At 37.4% G+C, this 20762-nt stretch overlaps 1 protein-coding gene and 1 pseudogene across 1 annotated transcript; one reads left to right on the forward strand and one right to left on the reverse strand.

Moving 5' to 3' along the window:
* The first annotated feature begins 455 nt into the window (after positions 1 to 455).
* On the forward strand, positions 456 to 532 carry LOC139965117 (U2 spliceosomal RNA; annotated as a pseudogene).
* A 1217-nt stretch (positions 533 to 1749) lies between these two features.
* LOC139965057 (uncharacterized) lies at positions 1750 to 18203 on the reverse strand. The gene is made up of 16 exons (XM_071967236.1): positions 18053 to 18203; positions 16247 to 16357; positions 15214 to 15354; positions 14781 to 14913; positions 13779 to 13885; positions 13258 to 13399; positions 12627 to 12737; positions 11757 to 11830; positions 10748 to 10922; positions 8572 to 8745; positions 7917 to 8098; positions 7516 to 7711; positions 5611 to 5801; positions 4944 to 5109; positions 3924 to 4171; positions 1750 to 2711 (listed from the first exon to the last, which is right to left on the reverse strand). The coding sequence occupies exons 1-16, from the start codon at positions 18107 to 18109 to the stop codon at positions 2544 to 2546; spliced, it is 2376 nt and encodes a 791-aa protein (XP_071823337.1). The 5' UTR covers positions 18110 to 18203; the 3' UTR covers positions 1750 to 2543.
* Between the last annotated feature and the right edge of the window lie 2559 nt (positions 18204 to 20762).

A 20762-nucleotide genomic window follows, 5' to 3' on the forward strand; every position in this document is an offset into this window, starting at 1 on the left:
AAGGCTTGATCAAGTCTAAAATACTATAGCATACTTTAAAAAAAAAATTATTTAACTTTTCTTTCTCTAGGTATAGCTGTTGCAGTTTAGTATCTTCTGAATGGTATACTGACTTCGCCCTTTTTATAGCTCGAGGTTGTAGTGGGAAGATAATAATGGTAATGGGAAGATAACTTCTTCATTCTCTGACGCAGCCAGCGCGGCCATGTTGAAAAGACAAAACAAAAACCTCTTTCTTCCAAAATGCGTTCGTCCACTATTACAGAAATAACGATGACTAGCAGTTTAAATGCAAAAGAAGTATCACTTGAAGACAATCATCTTTGAAATCCACACATTGAGCTAATTCCTTTAGCACGAAGAAGAGTTTTGACTGAGCAGAACAGGCCTCAAGTTATGTACTAGGTATGCATGCTATCGGACCTAAAGCGGGGAATTGGAATACAAAGGATGCGATCGCTTCTCAGCCTTTTGGCTAAGATCATGTGTAGTATCTGTTCCCTTTCGAGGGGAATGGTGATGCACACCCGACGATGATCACACAGTCACAGTCTCAATGCAAGGGGACTGGGGTTGAGAGCGGATCAGTCGTTCGGTAGTTTGGTTTTCGTGCCTAGGTTCTTTCCTGGGTGACTTTTCCTTAAAAAAAGGATGCGATCAGTCATGCTAACACAAGCAAATACCTAACTTCAGCTAGTTTTTTTACACAAACAACTTGTACCTATGTACCATGTCGTTGTGCCTGAAACTCTGACCGGCGCCCACAGCGATCCCAAATAGACTCCTGCACGCGTGCCCCAGCTTCCTGCCTCCCTACGAAGGGTCAAAGTTCGTTCGTACTCTCTATCGTAAAGTTAACATAGTTACTGTGTTCATGGGTAGGTATAGATCCTATCGTATCAATAAGGAAACGAAATAAACAACAACAAAAAATCAGTTTAGAAGCCGTACATTTATTTGTCTTATTTATTCGATCAGTAAAATTGATTCAATAGTTTCGAGAATCAAGAGGCTATTGACAAACGGAGATCCCCACTTCTTTGATAAGAGCAGAAAGTTTTACATCTCACACGTGGGAGGCGAAGGAATAACACAATACGTCCAGCCAATCATAACGCTCCTGGCATGCGGTCACAAGTAAAACAATTAAGGATCAATCAGTGTCCATTGACACTACATTTCTTTTAAATGTATTAATTGGAAATTTTACTCAATGCATAATCATCACATTGGTCACAGACTAATGATCATACATCCGATGCGTGATACAAGCATGGTGATTGGGGCTGAGTTGTTTCCATTTTCATATGGTATAGGACGAAAATGGGTGTGGGAGTGGTGGAATAAGGATCAGTATACGTTCAGTTCCTACCATATCAGGGATCAATTTTATGTGGATCGTTACCTAGCATCAAAAGTTTTTTAAAAAGTATTGACATTTGCCATTTTTTTATTATTTATTGTCACGATCGGCCATTTTTACATGAGGTTATCTATAGCATTACGTCATATGAGCATAGGAAGTATGGTACTTCTCTAGTATGAAACGGCTAAAATAAGACAAAAGACAAACACGATGTACCTATAAGCACTTCAAATTATAATAATAATAATATAATTTGCAGTTATTTTTACGACGCTTAAGCGACAAGAAATGTCATATGGTTTACAACTGATACGTCGAGGGGGGGGGGGGGCGGGCTTCCAATTCAACATTATAACTGCAATTTGGAAGCTATTCAATTTAAAAAAAAAGTCATTTTAGATGGGGAAAACCATAGATTGCTCTTGGATGAAAAGACCCACCCTTTATCCAGTCGGCCACAGCACCGGTTTAATATAAGGTTTAATGCTATGGTACCACACCACACTGAGTACGGTACTGTATAGAAGTATAATATCTATAGTTCTGAATTGAGTTGCACTGTGCAGTACGGAAATTAAGTCACAACACTGCGTTGCTCTCAGACAATACTGTGTGTTACCGTTGTTGAAGTGAGTTACTCACTATATTGTACAGTATATAACCTTTAATACAGTTATAAGCAGTGAAAATGCGCTGGGCGAAATAAGACGCAACATCCATAATTCCACTTTTTTGTTATAACCTTATCGAAGTATAAGGTCATGGACTAGGCCTATACCGATTAACGACGTTTCCCCTTAATCACAACCTGTTTATTTAAAAATCTATCTTTTGGATCCATGGCATATATTTCTATTAATACTATAGTGTCTGATACAGATCTGTATTTGATACAGAAATGTTGAAGGCATAGTTACTAAATTTTAAAAGTGCAGGTTCAACAGTTGCGCGGTATTTGTAAGAATTTACTCGTTTTTGAAAAAATTGAGGATTTTCCATTAGTAGTCGACACTTGTCACACAGACAAAAAGCTTGGAGCTTCCACTTCTTCAGTCCAACGCCATATTGTGAGTTCATTCTATGGATGTATATGTTAACATTACTGTTTTATTGAGAAAAAGGAAATAAGATTCGTCACGTTTTTAGAATGGACTCCTTGATGACAAACTCTCACTAATTACAAAAATTCAAACGTAGCCCGAAAACCGGGATTTTGGACAGAACTATCTGACTCGAAGTGCACATACATCAGGTTACCCGTTGACGTCACGGGCGATGGAATGACTAAGTCATCACAGAAAGGTCCTGCAAGTATTGGATCTTGGACAGAATCACCTTCGTAAATCTGTCAAGTTGAGGAAAATATAAGGAAAGAATCAGAATATGTGAAGACTAAAAAAAACAGAACTTTAATGGAAAATCAGATTTCTCATTCTCTGGTTTCTTAAACACAAATCAATGGAAATGGATGTCTACTATTTTGTGAGTTTCCAACAACAGTGACTCGTTTTTGAATTATGAAAATTATTTATTGATGACTCAATCATGAGTTGTTTCAAACTGAGAAGCTGACATTAGTCTGCATTTCTATGTTGTCATCTCGTATAGTTATCATAATTGGAAAAATACATTTAATGACAGTGTGATAAGCGTTACATACAGGTAAATTTCTCAAAAGCTAAAACTGGTATTGAAAATCAACCTACTATGATGATGGCTGTTTTCAATGTCTTTCAAAAATTTAATTAACTTATGTGCCTATTGTAATATTTAAACTGGGCTGAACTGTGTTATAAGTGCAGGACTGACATCATACGAACGTCCATAACAATCACTGTTGTTATTGAACTATTGCCATCCCTTAAGCTGGACTGACTCTGTGTTATAAGTGCAGGACTGACATCATACCAACGTCCATAAAAATCACTGTTGTTATTGAACTATTGTTATCCCTTAAACTGGACTGACTCTGAGTTATAAGTGGCTAAGAGACTGACGTCATACCAACGTCCATAACACTCACTGTGGTTATTGAACTATTGCCATCCCTTAAACTTGGCTGACTCTCAGTTATAAGTGGCTAAGAGACTGAAGTCATACCAACGTCTCTAACAATCACTGTAGTTATTGAACTATCGCCATCCCTTAAACTGGACTGACTCTGAGTTATAAGTGGCTAAGAGACTGAAGTCATACCAACGTCCCTAACAATCACTGTGGTTATTGAACTATTGCCATCCCTTAAACTTGACCGACTCTGAGTTATAAGTGGCTAAGAGACTAACGTCATACCAATTACGTCCATAACAATCACTGTAGTTATTGAACTATTGCCATCCCTTAAACTTGGCTGACTCTGAGTTATAAGTGGCTACGAGACTGAAGTCATACCAACGTCCATAGCAATCACTTAGGTTAATGTTAAAATGAGATGTAAAGTTTGATTAAAGTTTCCATATTTCTCTAGGGACAAATTACCTTTGACAAAATTTTCATCTCGTTAATTCGAGAGTCGCGAATCAGCTTGAAATCTAACCAATTGGAATTAATGACTTACCGTAACAGTATCGTACGGACAATTGCTACCCCCCTCAAGGTCAAATGCCAGGAATGTTAGTGTAATGGTGCTTCCCTGCGGTGCTTGGATGGTATTGCCACAATCAGCATTAGAAGGATAATTACTGGGCCAGTTTGGTGAAGTCACTTCATCATTTGCAGGATCGGTGTAAACATTATCACAATAGTCAGGAGACGGTATCGTCGGGGTAATCGGTCCAGGGCTAGTTGGAGGAGGTAGCGTAGCAACTGTTGAAAATATAGTATTATATACATATATATATAAATATATATATATATATATATATATATATCTATATATATATATATATATCTATTTATATATATATATATATATATCTATATATATATATATATATATATATATATATATATATCTATTTACATATATACATATATATATAAATATATATATATATATATATATATATATATATATAAATATATATATATATATATATATATATATATATATATATATATATATATATATATATATATATATACATTGAAGTGAAGGTGACAATATTTATGGTGTATAAGGTTTCTTTACAAATTGAAATGAATTTTGAATTTATTGCCATTTTTGATAGGATAGTTTAATATTTATTACTAACTATATACAGGATTAGGAAAATGGATTTGTTACAAAATAATGAAAAAGACAAGTTTCGAGAGAGTAAACATGTTTTCATATCTGTAGAAAGAAATTCGAACCTGTGACCTAAGGGAAAAAACCTCTGTTCCCTTTCAAAACTGAAGATATCTTGTTCTGTATGAGTTTTCCAGTCAGCTTATATATCATTAGCCCATTATATTTATTAACAAAGTAAAATGTTTTCAATTTATTCTTAACACCTCCCCCCCTCTGGCCACGACCATCCCAAACCTTCCCTCACCCCCCCCCCCCCCGCCGTCCCTCACGTCGCCATATCTTTCCTGTAAGCGAAAAATATAGATTCCAAAATCAGTTCAATTTTTCTTTCCTCTCTCGATTTACCTGTGTCTGTGGCTGTTATTGCCGCCAAAAACCCAGTACGAGTAACACTCCCATCTGTCGTAAATTCCATGTACACGTCACTTCCGGTCGTGAAAACAGGATTAGGAAAGGTGATTCCACAAAGTTCAGCAATTTCTGGAGCCGTGTTGTCAGTACCATCAAAAATCTGTTATTTATTAAAAGTGATTAATTAGGTAATTACTATTTTAGGTAGTTATTAATTAGGCAGGTGTGCATTATATATCCATTTGGTGCTATGTTTTCATTTTCAATTTCAATTTTTTTTATTCACTCTCACGAGATGACTTTTTGGCAGAATTGTAGTATCGATATGTCATATTGCATAATAAATATTTCAGTGCTAGAACTGTCTCTATAAATGTTCAGATTTGCCAAGATATTCCCCTTGAAATATAAAGGCTACTACATATAGAATGAACAGTTTGTCTTTAAAGCTATAATTCAATGATCATGATTGCTCCTTTAAGAAAGCCAAACGTTCAAAAACTAATATGAGATGTTAAGTGTTATATGAGAATGTTTTTCGGCCTCAGAAGTGGTCAACGACAACAACATAGATATGATATCCCCCCCCCCAATCCCCTCTTCCTGAAATAATTCAGGGTTAATTATGGTAAGCAATCAATCTCCATGGCAACAGACTTACCACAAGTTTATCAAACGAACAGGTGGCAGAAGCCTCCAACTCGAAATCCAGGAATGTAACATTGACAAAATACCCGGCCGGTACGGAGAATTGATATGAACAATCTTCATCATTTCCATACTCTGCCGGGTAGTTAGGTGTATTGATCAAGTTCTCTTCCAGATCGCAGGTTCCCTGACAGGAGCAAGTACCTGATTAACATATCAAGCGGAATAATCGTAGAGCGGACTAACATTAAAGGGTGTGAAGACTCGCGCAAAAAGAAACGTCTAATGCCGGTAATCTGACCTAGTTTCGAATGAGGTGTAACAGCATGTGTTAGACACCACCATCGTTCCCAGAAAATACACACACAGCTTGCTACCGTCGGTAATTAGACACTAGTGTACAGCAGCTATGGTCAATACGCACATCACAGTGTATAAACGATACAGCGATGGACATCCCAGGTCCAGCTGAAGATAACAAGGTATCACGTTTCATTACTGTTTGCATTTTGTAGCGACACGAACAAAACGTCACTTGCAAGCAACAAAAAGTTAACTTTTTCAGATGGCCGCACGTATGGAAAGCCATTTTAACATTTAATCGGGAATTTTAGATATCTTAAATTGTTTCTTATTTTAGATATCTAAAATTCTATTCAGATATCTGGAATTCAATTCGAGATATCTGAAATTTAATTCGAGATATCTGAAATTTTATTTCAGATATCTGAAATTGAATTCGAGATATCTAAAATAGATTTCGAGATATCTGAAATTCTAATTCAGATATCTGAAATTGAATTCGAGATATCTGAAATTGAATTCGAGATATCTGAAATTGATTTCGAGATATCTGAAATTCTAATTCAGATATCTGAAATTGAATTCGAGATATCTGAAATTGAATTCGAGATATCTGCAATTGAATTCTAGATATCTGAAAAGCATATGCAGAAATTCCCGATTAAATGTTAAAATGGCGTACGTATGGAAAGCCATTTTAACATTTAATCGGGAATTTTCAGATATCTGTAATTGAATTCGAGATATCTGAAATTGAATTCGAGATATCTGAAATTGATTTTAAGATATCTGCAATTATTTGTAGATATCCTAAATAAATTGGAGATATCTGTAATTTAATTTGAGATATCTGAAATTATTTCGAGATATCTGAAATTCCTTCTTAAATGTTAGAACGGCTTTCCATACGCACGCAGTTTGGAGCAAGTCTTCAATGCCTTTAAATATATCACTGACAGGTGCTAAACGAAAACCACAACATGTTGTTTCTATATAGTGTGAGCGAGTGGGTGGTGCGGAGGGGGGGGGGGGGATAGAGATATTAAAGTAAATGAGTAGATGCTAATAATAACAGATTACGTATTTCGATTTTGTTTTTCTTTACACTAAATCAAAACCACCGATGTTAAATTAAATATACCAAAAACTGTTTATTACTTAAGATCTTAGAAACAAATTTTCTCATTTTTTAGAACCACTCAATATACTGTCCTCCCATATCGTGTTTCGGTGCACCCGTGCTGACAATATGAACAGTTTCTTACCTATATATAATAGAAACATGATATCCATACTGCTAGTACGAGTGTACAGTAAGTACAGTATTAAGAAAAGGAAATCGCCCAAAGTGGGTGTAAAATTTGCACTCAGTTGGGACATTTTTTTTATACTGTAGTGTCATGTCCCGCTTTCAAAGCACTCGTTTTGTCAGTACGAGCAGTATGGGTATCATGTTTCTATCATATCAAGGTTAGGAACTGTTTGTACTGTCAATACCAGTGCTTTGAAGCATGCAATTGGAGTACAGTTCAGAGAGGTATTAGCATTAGGTAATTGTCCGAAGTGGGTGTAAACTTTGATGTTTGAAATAAATATTCATGAGAGAATCACTAACCAGTAGCCGGGGGGAAGGTCGGTATAATTTCTTCCAAGAATGTCACCAGAGCGCTGAAACCAGTCGCAGTTATATCTGAATCTGTATGGAACGTCAGATGCATTGCAGATTCAGTGCTGTTAAAAAGACCCGGATGCTGCGAACCGCAAAGTGATGCAAGTTTGTTCGAAGTGGTGGCAGTGGCACCGTTGTATATCTGTTTTAGGATAGAAATTAAAATAAAACGGTGAAGAAGATGTTAAGACAATATTTATACTGTGTTTTTATACAACATGTCCAAATCAAGGAGAAACAAAAACCAATCCAAGAGCCCGCATTTTAATGACTTCATTTTTAATACGTTCAATCGAGTTGGGTTGATCTTTTTAATCAAAGTTGTTAGGGATCGCCGACATCCTTACATTTAATACGTCATATACACAATCATCTCCGTCTTCTACGTCAAAGTCCTCGAAGGCGAGCTGTACGTAGAACCCATCATCTGCCACCACGGTATAATCACACATGAGGTCATTATCATAATTAGCGGGGTAATTCGGCGATGTGACCAGGCTGTTGTTAGTGGTGATGGTGTAACTGCAAGCTTAAATGTGAAAAAGAACAGCAATAATGAATATAACCACACTTGTTTTATTTTTGGTGGGAGCGGGGTGGGGGCAGGGGTGGGGAATAACAAATCTATGAGATTGGGGATAGGTTAACACATTCATACACTTCTTTCTCCATTTACTTAAATGACGTAAATGGACGTCGACTTCTATATATTATTTTCCAGAAACCAGGTGAAGGAAGAACTGGTAACGGAGGCCGAAAGCGTAGAAAGACCCCGAGGATTGAATGAGTAACCACGAGCTACCCTTTCACACCTCCTTGGCCTTCTCTATAATTAGTTTCATACAAACATGACAAATCAACCCTTCCTTCTTCCCTTTTTCCTTTCACTTCTAGACCAAAATTAGAAATTAATCGAACAGTACATGTCACATAATTCATTTCCAAAAATATTTACGAATACATTACGTGTGTTCTTAGATAGTACATCGAACGCATAATTACCTTGAGCTGGGGGTGGTGTGTTGGGTCCATCTCCGCTACCTACGTAAACGAGGCGATTTGGAGAGCCAGCACCGGGACTCTGAACTGCGCCCATAACTGCCCTGTCACTAAGAGCAGTCTTAACTTCATCAGGGGTCAAACTTGAGTCCAGGCCTAGGAGAATAGCGGCTGCTCCTATATGGGTTCGATTTCAAGAGGAAAATAAATATTATTGATGATGTCGCATCTCATCTGACAGTCTATGAAATAAATTTAATGTTGCCTCACAGGGGGTTAGGAAGCTTCCAAAAATTGGGGAGGGGGCACAACATCAGAGGGGCACTTTCTCATTCCACAACCATCACTCGTTATGCTATAAACCGATACACACCGGCCATATTACTTAGTTAGATGTGTTAGTATGCTACCAATACTATTATGGTGCACGTGAATAATTAAACTAAGATATTAAAAATATCCAAAAGAAAATATCCAAAAGACAGTTCTTCATCAAAAGGGCACATTTTATTTGCCAGTAGGGTACATTTGCTATTTTGGAAAAATGCCCCCCCCCCCCGGCTCCTACCCCCTGCTGCCTAAACATTTACCACAATCTGGTAAAATACGCCATCGTTCAAGGAAAGAAATCTTCAGAATGAAGCAAATTGAATCACAACCCAATTCAGAATACGATAGTCGGTTAACTTTTCCGCTTTGTTTTAATTACAGGAATTAGCAAATAAGTAAAAATTGAGACTTGAAAAACAAAACAAAACATGAACAAGTACGTTGGTAAAGTTTGAAAGGAAGAATGCGAGAAAACTTGATGGGTTTGTTGACAAGGTACACTCATATAGACAAAAAATTTTCTAACAACGATGTAGAATTCACAAGCAATGAACAGTTTTTGGGAAAGAGCATCTTCCTCCCCTACATTCTCTCTATACTTATCCGTAGCCGAATGGGGTGGGAGCGGAGTGATGAAGGAGAGGGACGTATGGGTGTCGTCAGTCGAGACACATATTTACTGAATTTTGTTAACCAAATTTAGCCCAGACGGTACCAAATTTGAGTTAACTAATTAAGATTCTGTTCAAAAAGAGCTTTGGTGTTGTTATATCGTAGAACTTTGAATTTATCACCCTTGTAATCGAGAGAGGTAAAGGCAGATCTCGTGGTTGACAATAAGGTTGGAAACAATATAAGAAGTGACAACAGAAGAATGACAACAGCAGAAGTGACAATATAAAAAGTGTTAACAGAAGAAGTGACAAACGCAGAAGTGACAAAAGAAGAAGTGACCATAGTAAAAGTGACAATAGAAAAAGTGATCATAGAAGAAGTGACCATAGAAGAAGTGACAATAGAAGAAGTGACAATAGAAGAATGACAATAGAAGAATGACAATATCATAAATGAAAATAGAAGAAGACACCATAGAAGAAGTGACAATAGAAGAAGTAACAATAGAAGAATGACAACAGCAGAAGTGACAATAGAAAAAGCGTTAACAAAAGAAGTGACAATACCAGAAGTGACAAAAGAAGAATGACAATAGCAGAAATTACCAAAGAAGAAGTAACCCATAGTAGAAGTGACAAAAGAAAAAGTGATCATAGAAGAAGTGACCATAGAGGAAGTGACAATAGAAGAAGTGACAATAGAAGAATGACAATAGAAGAATGACAATAGCAGAAATGACAAAAAGAGAAGTGACATTAGAAGAAGTGATAATAGAAGAAGTGACAATAAAAAATAATAGAATTAGTATCAATAGCAGAAGTGACAAGAGAAGAAGTGAAAATAGAAAAAGTGATAATAGAAGGAGTGACAATATAAAAAGGGATAATAAAAGAAGTGGCAATTGAAGAATGATAATAGAAGAATGACAACAGCCGAAATGACAATAGAAGACGTGACAATAGAAGAAGACGCCATAGAATAAGTATCAATAGCAGAAGTGACAATAGAAGAATTGGCAATAAAAGAAGTGACAATAGAAGAATGACAATATAAGTAATGACAATAGCAGAAGTGATTATAGAAAAAGGGATAATAGAAAAAATGACAATAGAAGAATTGACAATAGAAGAAATGATAATAATGAAAGTGACAATTGAAGAAATGACAATAGGAGAAGTGACAATAGAAATAGTTACAATAGTAGAAGAGAATATTGAAACCAATTTGTGTTTACCTGAAACGTGTGGCACGGCAGCACTAGTGCCACTTAAGGAATAGCTAGCATCACCAGAACCGCCAATCCAGGCACTCTCGACGTCAACTCCTGGAGCAAACAAGTCCAGACAGCTTCCAAAATTGGAAAAGTACGCTCTTGCATCTTGCTCATCTGTAGCGCCCACTGTTATACCCTGTAAAAGTCAGGAAAGCGGATTCATCATAATCACCATCACCATCATCATCATCATCACCATCAGCACCATCATCATCATCATCATTGCTACCACCAACATCATCACCACCACCACCATCATCACCATCATCATCGTCGTCATCATCATCATCATCATCATCATCATCATCATCATCATCATCATCATCATCATCATCATCATCATCATCATCATCATCATCATCATCATCATCATCTCATCACCACCACCATCATCACCACCACCGCCACCATTATCACAATCACAATCATCATCATCATAACAATCATCGTCATCACTACCACCACCATCATCACCACCACCATCATCAGCATCATCATCACCATCATCATCAGCATTATCATCATCACCACCACCATCATCATCACCACCACCACCACCATCATCACAATCACAATCATCATCATCATCATAACAATCATCATCATCATCACCACCATCATCATCATCATCAGCAGCAGCATCATCATCACCATCATCATCAGCATCATATCACCATCATCATCATCATCATCACCATCATCATCACCACCTCATCATCATCACCACCATCATCACCATCACAATCATCATCATAACAATCATCATCATCATCATGACAATACATGATGTCAATCACATTACCGTATCATAACGATACCACTTTATTACAATTTAGAGTTTTATGATCACAACATAACGATATCGTCCCACAATTAGTTTCCATTACAAATCGCGATATTCACGAATTCGTTTCATTATGCTTGTGTTTGAAATTTCTATCTATTTCCTGCATCTTTTGTTAATACTCACATTAGTGTTTCCTCCGGGAGAGTACCCACATGCGTCTGATACATCATTTCCCGCTGCTGTTACAACCACAAACCCTGCAAACGAAATACATGTGAGATACATGTGTATCAATGGACATAATTATGTCATTTATGTCTTTGGGGATTTTGATTTCTTAGCTTTATTCAATCCAATATGTATTGTCATTAATTTCTTTAAAAAAGGCACAGACACTTAACTTGATAAGTAAGACCCAAAAAATGGTATTCTCCGAATTGTTGCGCATCATTTTAATATCGTAAAATTTCTAAAATATTGAACGTGTCACTATGAAGATTAATTATCTAAAACAAATGGAAGACTAAAATTTAAATGTTGGGTAAAAGTCATCCAAATCTCTCAGAGCTACAACAGTACCCATTTTTTTTCCGTTTTTGCCCAAATTTTTTATTTAACCTTTACTGTAAATCTATTTTATATACAGTCACCTTCTCGCCAGTATATTACTGAAGTTTCGTGGTAGCCTATAAGTACTGATAAATGATGTTAAATGCAAATTTATCGAGAATGATACCTTTCTTAACAGTCCGTAATCACAATAATCCAGCCAGGTCTGGGCGAGGGAAAAGTAATGTCACAAAGCCCCTCCCCAAGCCCCTCTCCCTCTTATCCCTGGTTTCCAAGCTTCATTTTCCTTACGACTTTTATATAAATGAAACATGAAAATAGACCTTATTCTTCATTTTCGGGACCCCCGAGATCCACGTTTTTCAAGTACGCACTAATTGACCCCCCCCCCCCCCTACCATCACTCGTGGCTCCATAAGTAATATTCCTCGAGCATATTGTATATATTTTTGCTATTTTACCGATAAAATTATTAACAGTTACCGTCAGTGATAAGCGTGTTAACTGAATCGTCAAGCAATGTTGATGAGGACCCGGAGAATGAAAGAGACACCACGGCAGGGGTGCTACCACTCAGAATCAATTGGTCCAAAGCTACGAAGAGAAGAATAACAAGTTATATGAAATATTCATACTTTTTCTTTTGAAAATATTTGATTAATTCAGAGAATGAACGGAGTCAAAATCGACTTTTCAATTATCGATATTGTTTTAAGATGATTTATTTATTTCAGTTCATTTCATGTCATGTCATGTCAACTTGATTCAAAATTTAGTTCTCAAAATGTTTACAAATATAGCGTAACATATATATCCAAGTGGAAATTCAAGTAAATGCAAGTGGCTAGTTATCAAGGTTATTGAATTTAAGAGAAAGTCAGAAGCTTACAAAAACAAAAAAAATGAAATACTTAAAAAAACATTATATTTGAATATTATAACTTTAGTTCAAAACACCTTTCTTATTTGTTATTGGCTTAGCAGGCCCATGCACGCACGCACGCGCACACGCACACGCACACAATCTTTGGTCAATTAAACTAAAAGTTTTTTTCCGGACTTTCATTGGTTGATATGTATCTTCGCTTTCATTCGACACAAATAATAACCATACCAGCAATTATGTCACTTTCGCTGCCCCTTCCGTCGCATCCAAAGACACGGAGACTTGCAATATTGACATTTTTAGCCACGCCCCACGTTGACCCGCCAATAATACCGGCACAATGTGTTCCATGTCCATTGCAGTCCGTTCCCTTTGAAAGGTAAAGAAGTTAACATCCATATAAGATAAATTAACAATGATATTCGTGAATAGCAAAATAGAATGTTAAATATGCGATAACTATACATATTGTTATCATATTCGGAGGAGTTCTGAAGAGCCATTTTATTTTCACTGACACCGTTTTTTCACGGTTTACTTTTGGTTGCGAGTATTCAACGTTGTTACCTTCTTCCCTAAATGATTTATTCGAAGTGACTTCTGTAAGATTAGTTACATATTATACTAACAACATCGATTAATATCATTAATATCTTGGATACACACATTATCATTGAAGTGCAAATCAGTGAAATGTTTTGTAATCATAGTTTGAATAAGGTTCCTTATAGTCTCATGGCTTTACTTACAGCGCCACCGTCTTTGTCATAAAAGCTGCTAGCTCTGCCGCCAAAGTCATTGTGTGACGTAAGAACTCCCGTGTCGACCACGTAAACAGTGATGCCGGTACCGTCACCTTTAAGAGAACAACATAATACATGGTCAGTTAAAGTGTAAACAGCAGGCCTACGATAAAATCCCTTGCACACTCTGTTTCAGGGACGGGCTGGGCGCCCAGCTTAGTGGTTTGGGACTGGTGGGTGCCTGTCGGTCGGATACGCCAAAGGCGCTACCACTGACTGAGGGGGTGAAAGCGCCGCCAAGTTGAATGCCGAAGACACCGATTTTCTGTTCAACTATGAAAGGTGCTACAGTTAATCCGAAGTACCAACATGCGTCGCTTATTATAAATGCCACAGCACTGCCCGTTAGTAAATGGTATGTCCCTCTCCGTTCCTGATCTGGTTCACTATAACTATACAACACTTCCCCAACCGTAAGTGCCCATTCGCCGAATTTCCAATTGTTCAACATTTTAATCATTCCAAACCAAGTTAGGTTGGATCAAAATATGTTGCGTTACTCTACAAACGGTGACTTTGACAAGATATAAGTTTTAAAGCGCATGCAAGAAGAATCGGTATAGTGTTCAGTTAGAACGTGTATCCATGGTCTCTAAAGAGATTAATAGTTTGGCACAATAATATCTTTATGACAATGATTTAGTCATGTACCCCACCTGTCATCATTTCTATAATATAATTACATATATGGAGTATTGTATACATCATATAGGACAAATTGAACGTTACTATACTAACAGATCAATAAGTAATTTCACACGATGTTAACAATGTTCCTCGCATAGAAAATTATGTTATTCACATAAAGAATGAATAAATCGGAACTTTTTTTCGACTGCATTAAACCTTACTAAATAGCCAAGCAATTATAAACTTTATAGCTATAGGATTTTCAATGTCGAATGTTATCGAAAATCACGCTATTTTTTTCGCCACTCAAATACTTACCTATTGGTGTGTAGCTGTCATCTACTGGTAGTCCAAGCTGATCAATTCTATCCAATCCCCAAGGGACGCCGTTTTGGCTAACTGTGTACATAGCATCCTTCTTGATGTACTCAACAATGTCTAACTTACGTAGCTGCAATAATCAATGAAGAATACTACATATGGCCAACGGTTATGGCAAACAGAGACAATTATGTTGCAATTTCGTTGTATTCACAAAACATTGATCAAAGAATTATTTTATATTTATATTTTTATTATATTGACAGTTTAACTATGTGCAATCAACAACATTGATAGATTTTCTTGTTATAAACTTCGATCGTAATGAATTTAGAGAAAGAAAATAAAATACAAAAAAAGAGGTAACATTGAAACAAAAATTGAATAATGCTAAATTGAAGGAGGAAAGATAGATGAGATATGAAATAACCTGATTAAGAGCACCCTCGGAAAGTTTGGCTGCAAATCCTTTGAAAACATTCTCGTAGCGATGCAGGAGTTTGAAGTCTAGGTCATCTGATCCGACAGACTTACCGAAAGATTGAGTGAATTGAGACACATCAGTATCGGCCTGTTTACATCAAATAAAACAAAATGAAGAATCAATGACCAAGCAGTTTCGTATTTTTATTTTTAAAGAGGCAAAATGAACAATTACAAATTAATTCCCCCCTCCTTCTCCCCTTGTTCCCCCCCCCCCCAATCACTCCTCTTCTCATAGCTCTCTTCCACCCTTTTTTCTCCACACTTTTCTGTCTTTGTCCTTCTCCAGTTTATTCCCTACCCCCTTCCCTCAATCCTCTCTTTGTTCCTCCACTGTTTATCTCCTACCTCTCCTCTTCCCCCGTTGGTTTCTTTCTTTCTTCTCTCCATCTTCTCTCCATCCCTTGTCTTCTAATCCCCTGTCTGTATTCTGTGCGTGTTTTTACCCTTCTGTTACTGTTACTTGTCATTTAGCCTTTGAAGAAGATCCTGCTAGGATCGAAACGTCAGGCCAACTTACTTTTACACAATTACAAATTAAATGGAAAAAAGTAATGTTCATTAAATACAAACCCGCGAAGACAGGTCAGAGCCACGTTTACTAACCTACTGGTCAGATCTTCGTGTTTATTTTGACTAACATTATAATCAGTAGTGTAGCGTGCGAAAGGGGAGGGGTATTTACAGGGCCCTTGATTTGAAAAGGAGAATATACTGTCCTTAAAATAATGCATATTCTTTTCGATATTTCGTCAGAAATGGTGAACAGATAATTTCATTAATATTTTCCCCCTTTTTTAGTGTACGTCTCTCTGACTGAAACTTAAACTTCGGAGAGGTCCGGGGAGGAGGAGGGGAGGAGGAAGGAAAGGGGACGGGAGAAGGAGGGGCGGGAGAAGGGAAGGTGAGGGGGATAAGAACAACTTAGATATGTTCTGATTAAAGATAATAGAATTCTAAAGAAATCAACTTCTACTCACCTTTAGCTTAATAATGTACCTCTCCTTCTCTGACGTTATCACTGATTTCAACGGGGTTAAGGCACTAACCGTTGCAAGGAACGCCAACAGTGTAAAATACTTCATTGTGACCTGAAAGATGTAACGACGTAGATTATCTGTGTTCCGCGTATAGTTGCTCGCTTAAACGTTGTGCACAAGTTTGCTGTGTCATGGTACACTAAACCCTTCCCACCACGAGAATACTGGCCAGTAGTGCGGTACCCACGGGTGGGGTGGGGTGGGGTGGGGTGGGGTGGGGTGAGGGTTTATATGGGGATGAGGATCGGGATGGGGTCGGGAAGGTTACTGGCATTGGGTTAAAGTTGAACAACAAAAATGATGGAAATGCATCCGTTCTCGCATAAATAATTATCATGCGAGATGTCCGCTGGGTGGATATCACGCAACTGTTGTGCCCCTCCCCCCCCCCCTTGCTCAAAATACGAACTCTGGCTAAACGGTCATGTTGACCAAGGTTTTATTTTGTGTTTGTCCTAACCTAACGTATGTTCTCTTACACGAGTAATGATAGTTAAAGTTGAAATCAGGGTTTCTTTCCAGCTTCAAGAATCAATCTGTAAGAGCAGATTACACAACATTGACCGAATCAAAGACTGACATATTCTATATAGTCTATACCGGGGCTTTTCAAAAGATAGGTGGTCGGCGGGCCAAATCCGTCCCGCGAAATGTTTTCGATCCGACCCCTTGTAAAAATAACGGCCAACGAAGAGCTTGCACTGATCGGGTAGGGGGGCCCTTAAGGCCTTAGGCTTGAGTACCCTACAGGCCCTACGACACACATTTTTATGCCGACTGGCCCTTTTCTATGACCATTCGCTTTTGTTGTCATCGGTCCTAGCAGAAAATAAATTTAAAAAGCATATGGTCTAACACTGAACGAAATTGTAGATAAAAAAATGGCGAATCTCGACAAAGTTCTGCGAGCACTTATTGTTGTGTGTTTCTAAATAAATAAATATTTCAGTATAGGGGAATCTTTTGCAATCAGCCGGGAAGAATTGGACCAAATTCTTCCTCTCTTTGTCAACCTCAAAGAAAGTACCAACTAATTAGCAAAAGCTTGCTTTTAGGGCTACTTAAATAAATCTAATTTATGTATATTCTTACTATGCATCAAAATGTCTAAAAAAAAATATGAGGGTATTTAAGGGCAGCAGCTCTTCAAATTTTAAACATCATTGATTCGCCTCTGGCCCTCCTATATAGGTATAGGCTTCTGCCTAAATCAGTCTGGGGGTGCGGAGAAGTTAAGTTTCCCCCTGCCCTGCCCACTCCACATTTGACATCCTCTGCACGCCACCATGGCATCTGCAGTAAATACTCTTAGCGTTAACGTTTGGTAAATTGTGACGTTAATGGATATTGAAATTCTATGACAATGCAGATCGTTAGCTTAAAAAGTTCTTGTTTTTTATCACGTAGTAGAGAAAAGGTTAAAAAAGTTTCAGTGTAGAGTCAGCATGTGGCACTCGGAATATTACTACGGAAAAGTTAAACACAAACTGAAATGCCTAAAACACAAAACATTATTTTGTTTCCATATAGGTTACCCTATTTTTCACATGATACCATAACTTTTGTTACATGTTACAACAGAAAATGTACGTCAAAGTCATATTTTTAATCAAATACAATGAAACGCTCCCCCCCGCACCCTTCCACAACGCCCCCCCCCCCTTCCTCTCTTTTCCACAATAAACGTGTCTTCGACTACATGCATGATCATAAAGTATATATACCTAAACAAAACTGAAAATTTACCTTCAATCTGGAACGAAGCGGTTTATGCCTTTCGATGAGAACTCGACCGGGAACCATACGCAATACTCTCTGGAATAAGTGCGATGTGGAAAAGGAAGACTTTTCAAATGATGGTCACCACCGATGATGCGATGTGTGAATTTAAAGGTAAGAAGCAGCTGCTCATCTTCATCTCTGATAAGAGACTTGTTGATTCAACCCCGAGTAACGAAGAGAGGATTAATTATTACATTTAAACCCAAAGATAAAAAGAAGTATAGTTTACAACAATAACGTAACACAGATAAGAACGTTATCCGTGGTAACCTTTGTATTTTCAAGGACACGTGACAGTGTAGGAGATGTAATGCCATTCTTTGGTAATACTAAGATGCATTAAGCTATATACATATATTTTTTATTTCTGATATATACTTGCCAATACATGCTATATATATATATGCATTACCAACCAAGATAGCAGTATGATTGAGCTTCATGCAGAATGTAACACACTAGGGTGTACTGTACATTGTATGTAAACAGCGTGTAATATATAACACAGTGCTCATTGCATATATCTTTACTTGACTGGGTTATTTTATACTCAACTTTAAAATCTCAATCAATTTCAAACAAACAAAAATTCAGCAAAGTTTACGTTAATAGAAATTGGATGTAGTAAAAACTGGGGATATATTTTAAGTTTTATTCAATTGTAGTAATAAGAATTTTTTTTGTTTTATAATTCATGTAAAAATTCAGACATATGCCAATATGCCTTAAAACATGATATGTACGTTTAAAAACTTTATCGACAGGCTTTTAAAGTAACTTATAACAATGGAGCTCATTGGTATAACTAAAATCAAGTTTGATGTCTTGTGGCGAAGGAAAAAGATCATCGTTTGGTCCATCATATCTTGATCAATTAAAATCTTATTTTGAAGTAATACGTTTGATGCAATTGGCAGATAATGACTATAAACAAAAATTGTGTTTCTTTATTTCCTACCCAGTTGGCTTTCCTTAGGCCAATGTTCTTCATATATATATACTTACTTGCCTCTCTTCTGATTTATAAGTATATAATGACGAAAGAGTATGTATTATTAGAAATATTAAAATAAACTGAAGAAAAGGTATTGGTGTGTGGGGAGGGTGTGTGGACGGTGGGGGTCTACAATATACACTAACTGCTTACTACCAAAAAGGAATGAAATTAATTTCGATGTAAATGACGTCGCTATTGCACGGGATGATGGTAGGTGGGTGGGGGGGGGGGGGGGTATTATTAGTGACTATGCTATTGTATTCTATAGGATATCATTAGCGTACCCACCCCTCCCCTGGCAAAAATGTCCTCTTGAGGGGTGGGGGAGGGACTATCGTCAACAATATGTGGTAAGGATAGTTTTAATAAGCACTTCTAGCTGGTATTGTTTTATTTGCAAAGTACTCATTTTCGAACCGATTTGGTTCATCAAACCCGGGCTGGAGTGCTATTAGTACCGATCCTCTCTGCGGATGAGGGCGTCAGTTCAGTATGCTAATTTGTGTGCTATGAAGATTTTATTGTAAGCTTGTGATCTTGGCCAAAAGGAAGAGGAAAAAGGACCAGCAGTACATAATATAATACTTTTTAAAGAAAAGTCACCAAAAGATACTCTTTAAGAAAAATCACCCAGGAAAGAACCTGGGCACGAAAAACCAAAGAACCGAACGACTTATCCGCTCTCAACCCCAGTCCCCTAACTCCCCTAGCATCGGGACTGTGACTGTGCATGTGATCATCGTCAAATGTGTATCACAATTCCCCTCGAAAGGGAATAGATACTACACATGATCTTAGCTAGAAGACAGAGCCTGGACACTAAAAACCAAACAACTTAACTAATCCACTCTCAGCCACAGTCCCATTACATCAAAACTGTATCCGTATTACCATGATCATGTTACGTCACATTTATATCACGAGTTCCTTGGAAAGCCTGGAATAGACATTACATAGCCTTTCCAAGGGCGGCGGAACCGGGGGGGCACAGGGGGCACGTGCCCCCCCACTTTTCCTCAGATTAAAAATGTGCCTTTTTTCTACATAAAAATTTCTAAATAAAAAACGAGTTTACAAAGCGAAACCCACGTCGAATCAAATATTTCGGGAAGTTTTAAATGTTTACTACCACAGGCGTAGGAGCCCAATTTGATTTGGGGGGCTGTAACGACTTGCCCGAAAAATATTACAAAATTTTTTCGCGCGCTACGCGCGCGTGCAACATCTTAATGTGCATATCATATAGGCATGCGTTGGTTATTACATCGCGTGCCAATAACATACAATCATTTGCCGTGTTATAACCCTTCCAAATTGGTTGTAATTATTCGGAAAGTCGTTACGATAATAATGATCATAATAATATCAGTTTAACCATTGAAAAACACATAGAAAATTACTTTTCTTTCAGTATTTTCACATATTTCATTTGCTTTCATGCATGTATCGATCGCGTGTGCAGGGACTTGGACTTTATAATGATTTCACCTCATTTTGTCTTTTTCCTTGTTTCCCAATTTTCACATTAGATACTGCAGTGCTAGTATGCATTGTTTCCTTGAGGGGGGGGGGGGGGGGTGGCGTTGATGGAGTGATGTGTATACGCAAATAAGATAATACAATAAGAGTTATGAAGGGTACTAAATCTCAGGCTGCATCAGTCCAATCGAATTTCTG

The sequence above is a fragment of the Apostichopus japonicus genome, chromosome 23 (assembly GCF_037975245.1).
Source record: "Apostichopus japonicus isolate 1M-3 chromosome 23, ASM3797524v1, whole genome shotgun sequence".
Lineage (NCBI taxonomy): Eukaryota > Metazoa > Echinodermata > Holothuroidea > Aspidochirotida > Stichopodidae > Apostichopus > Apostichopus japonicus.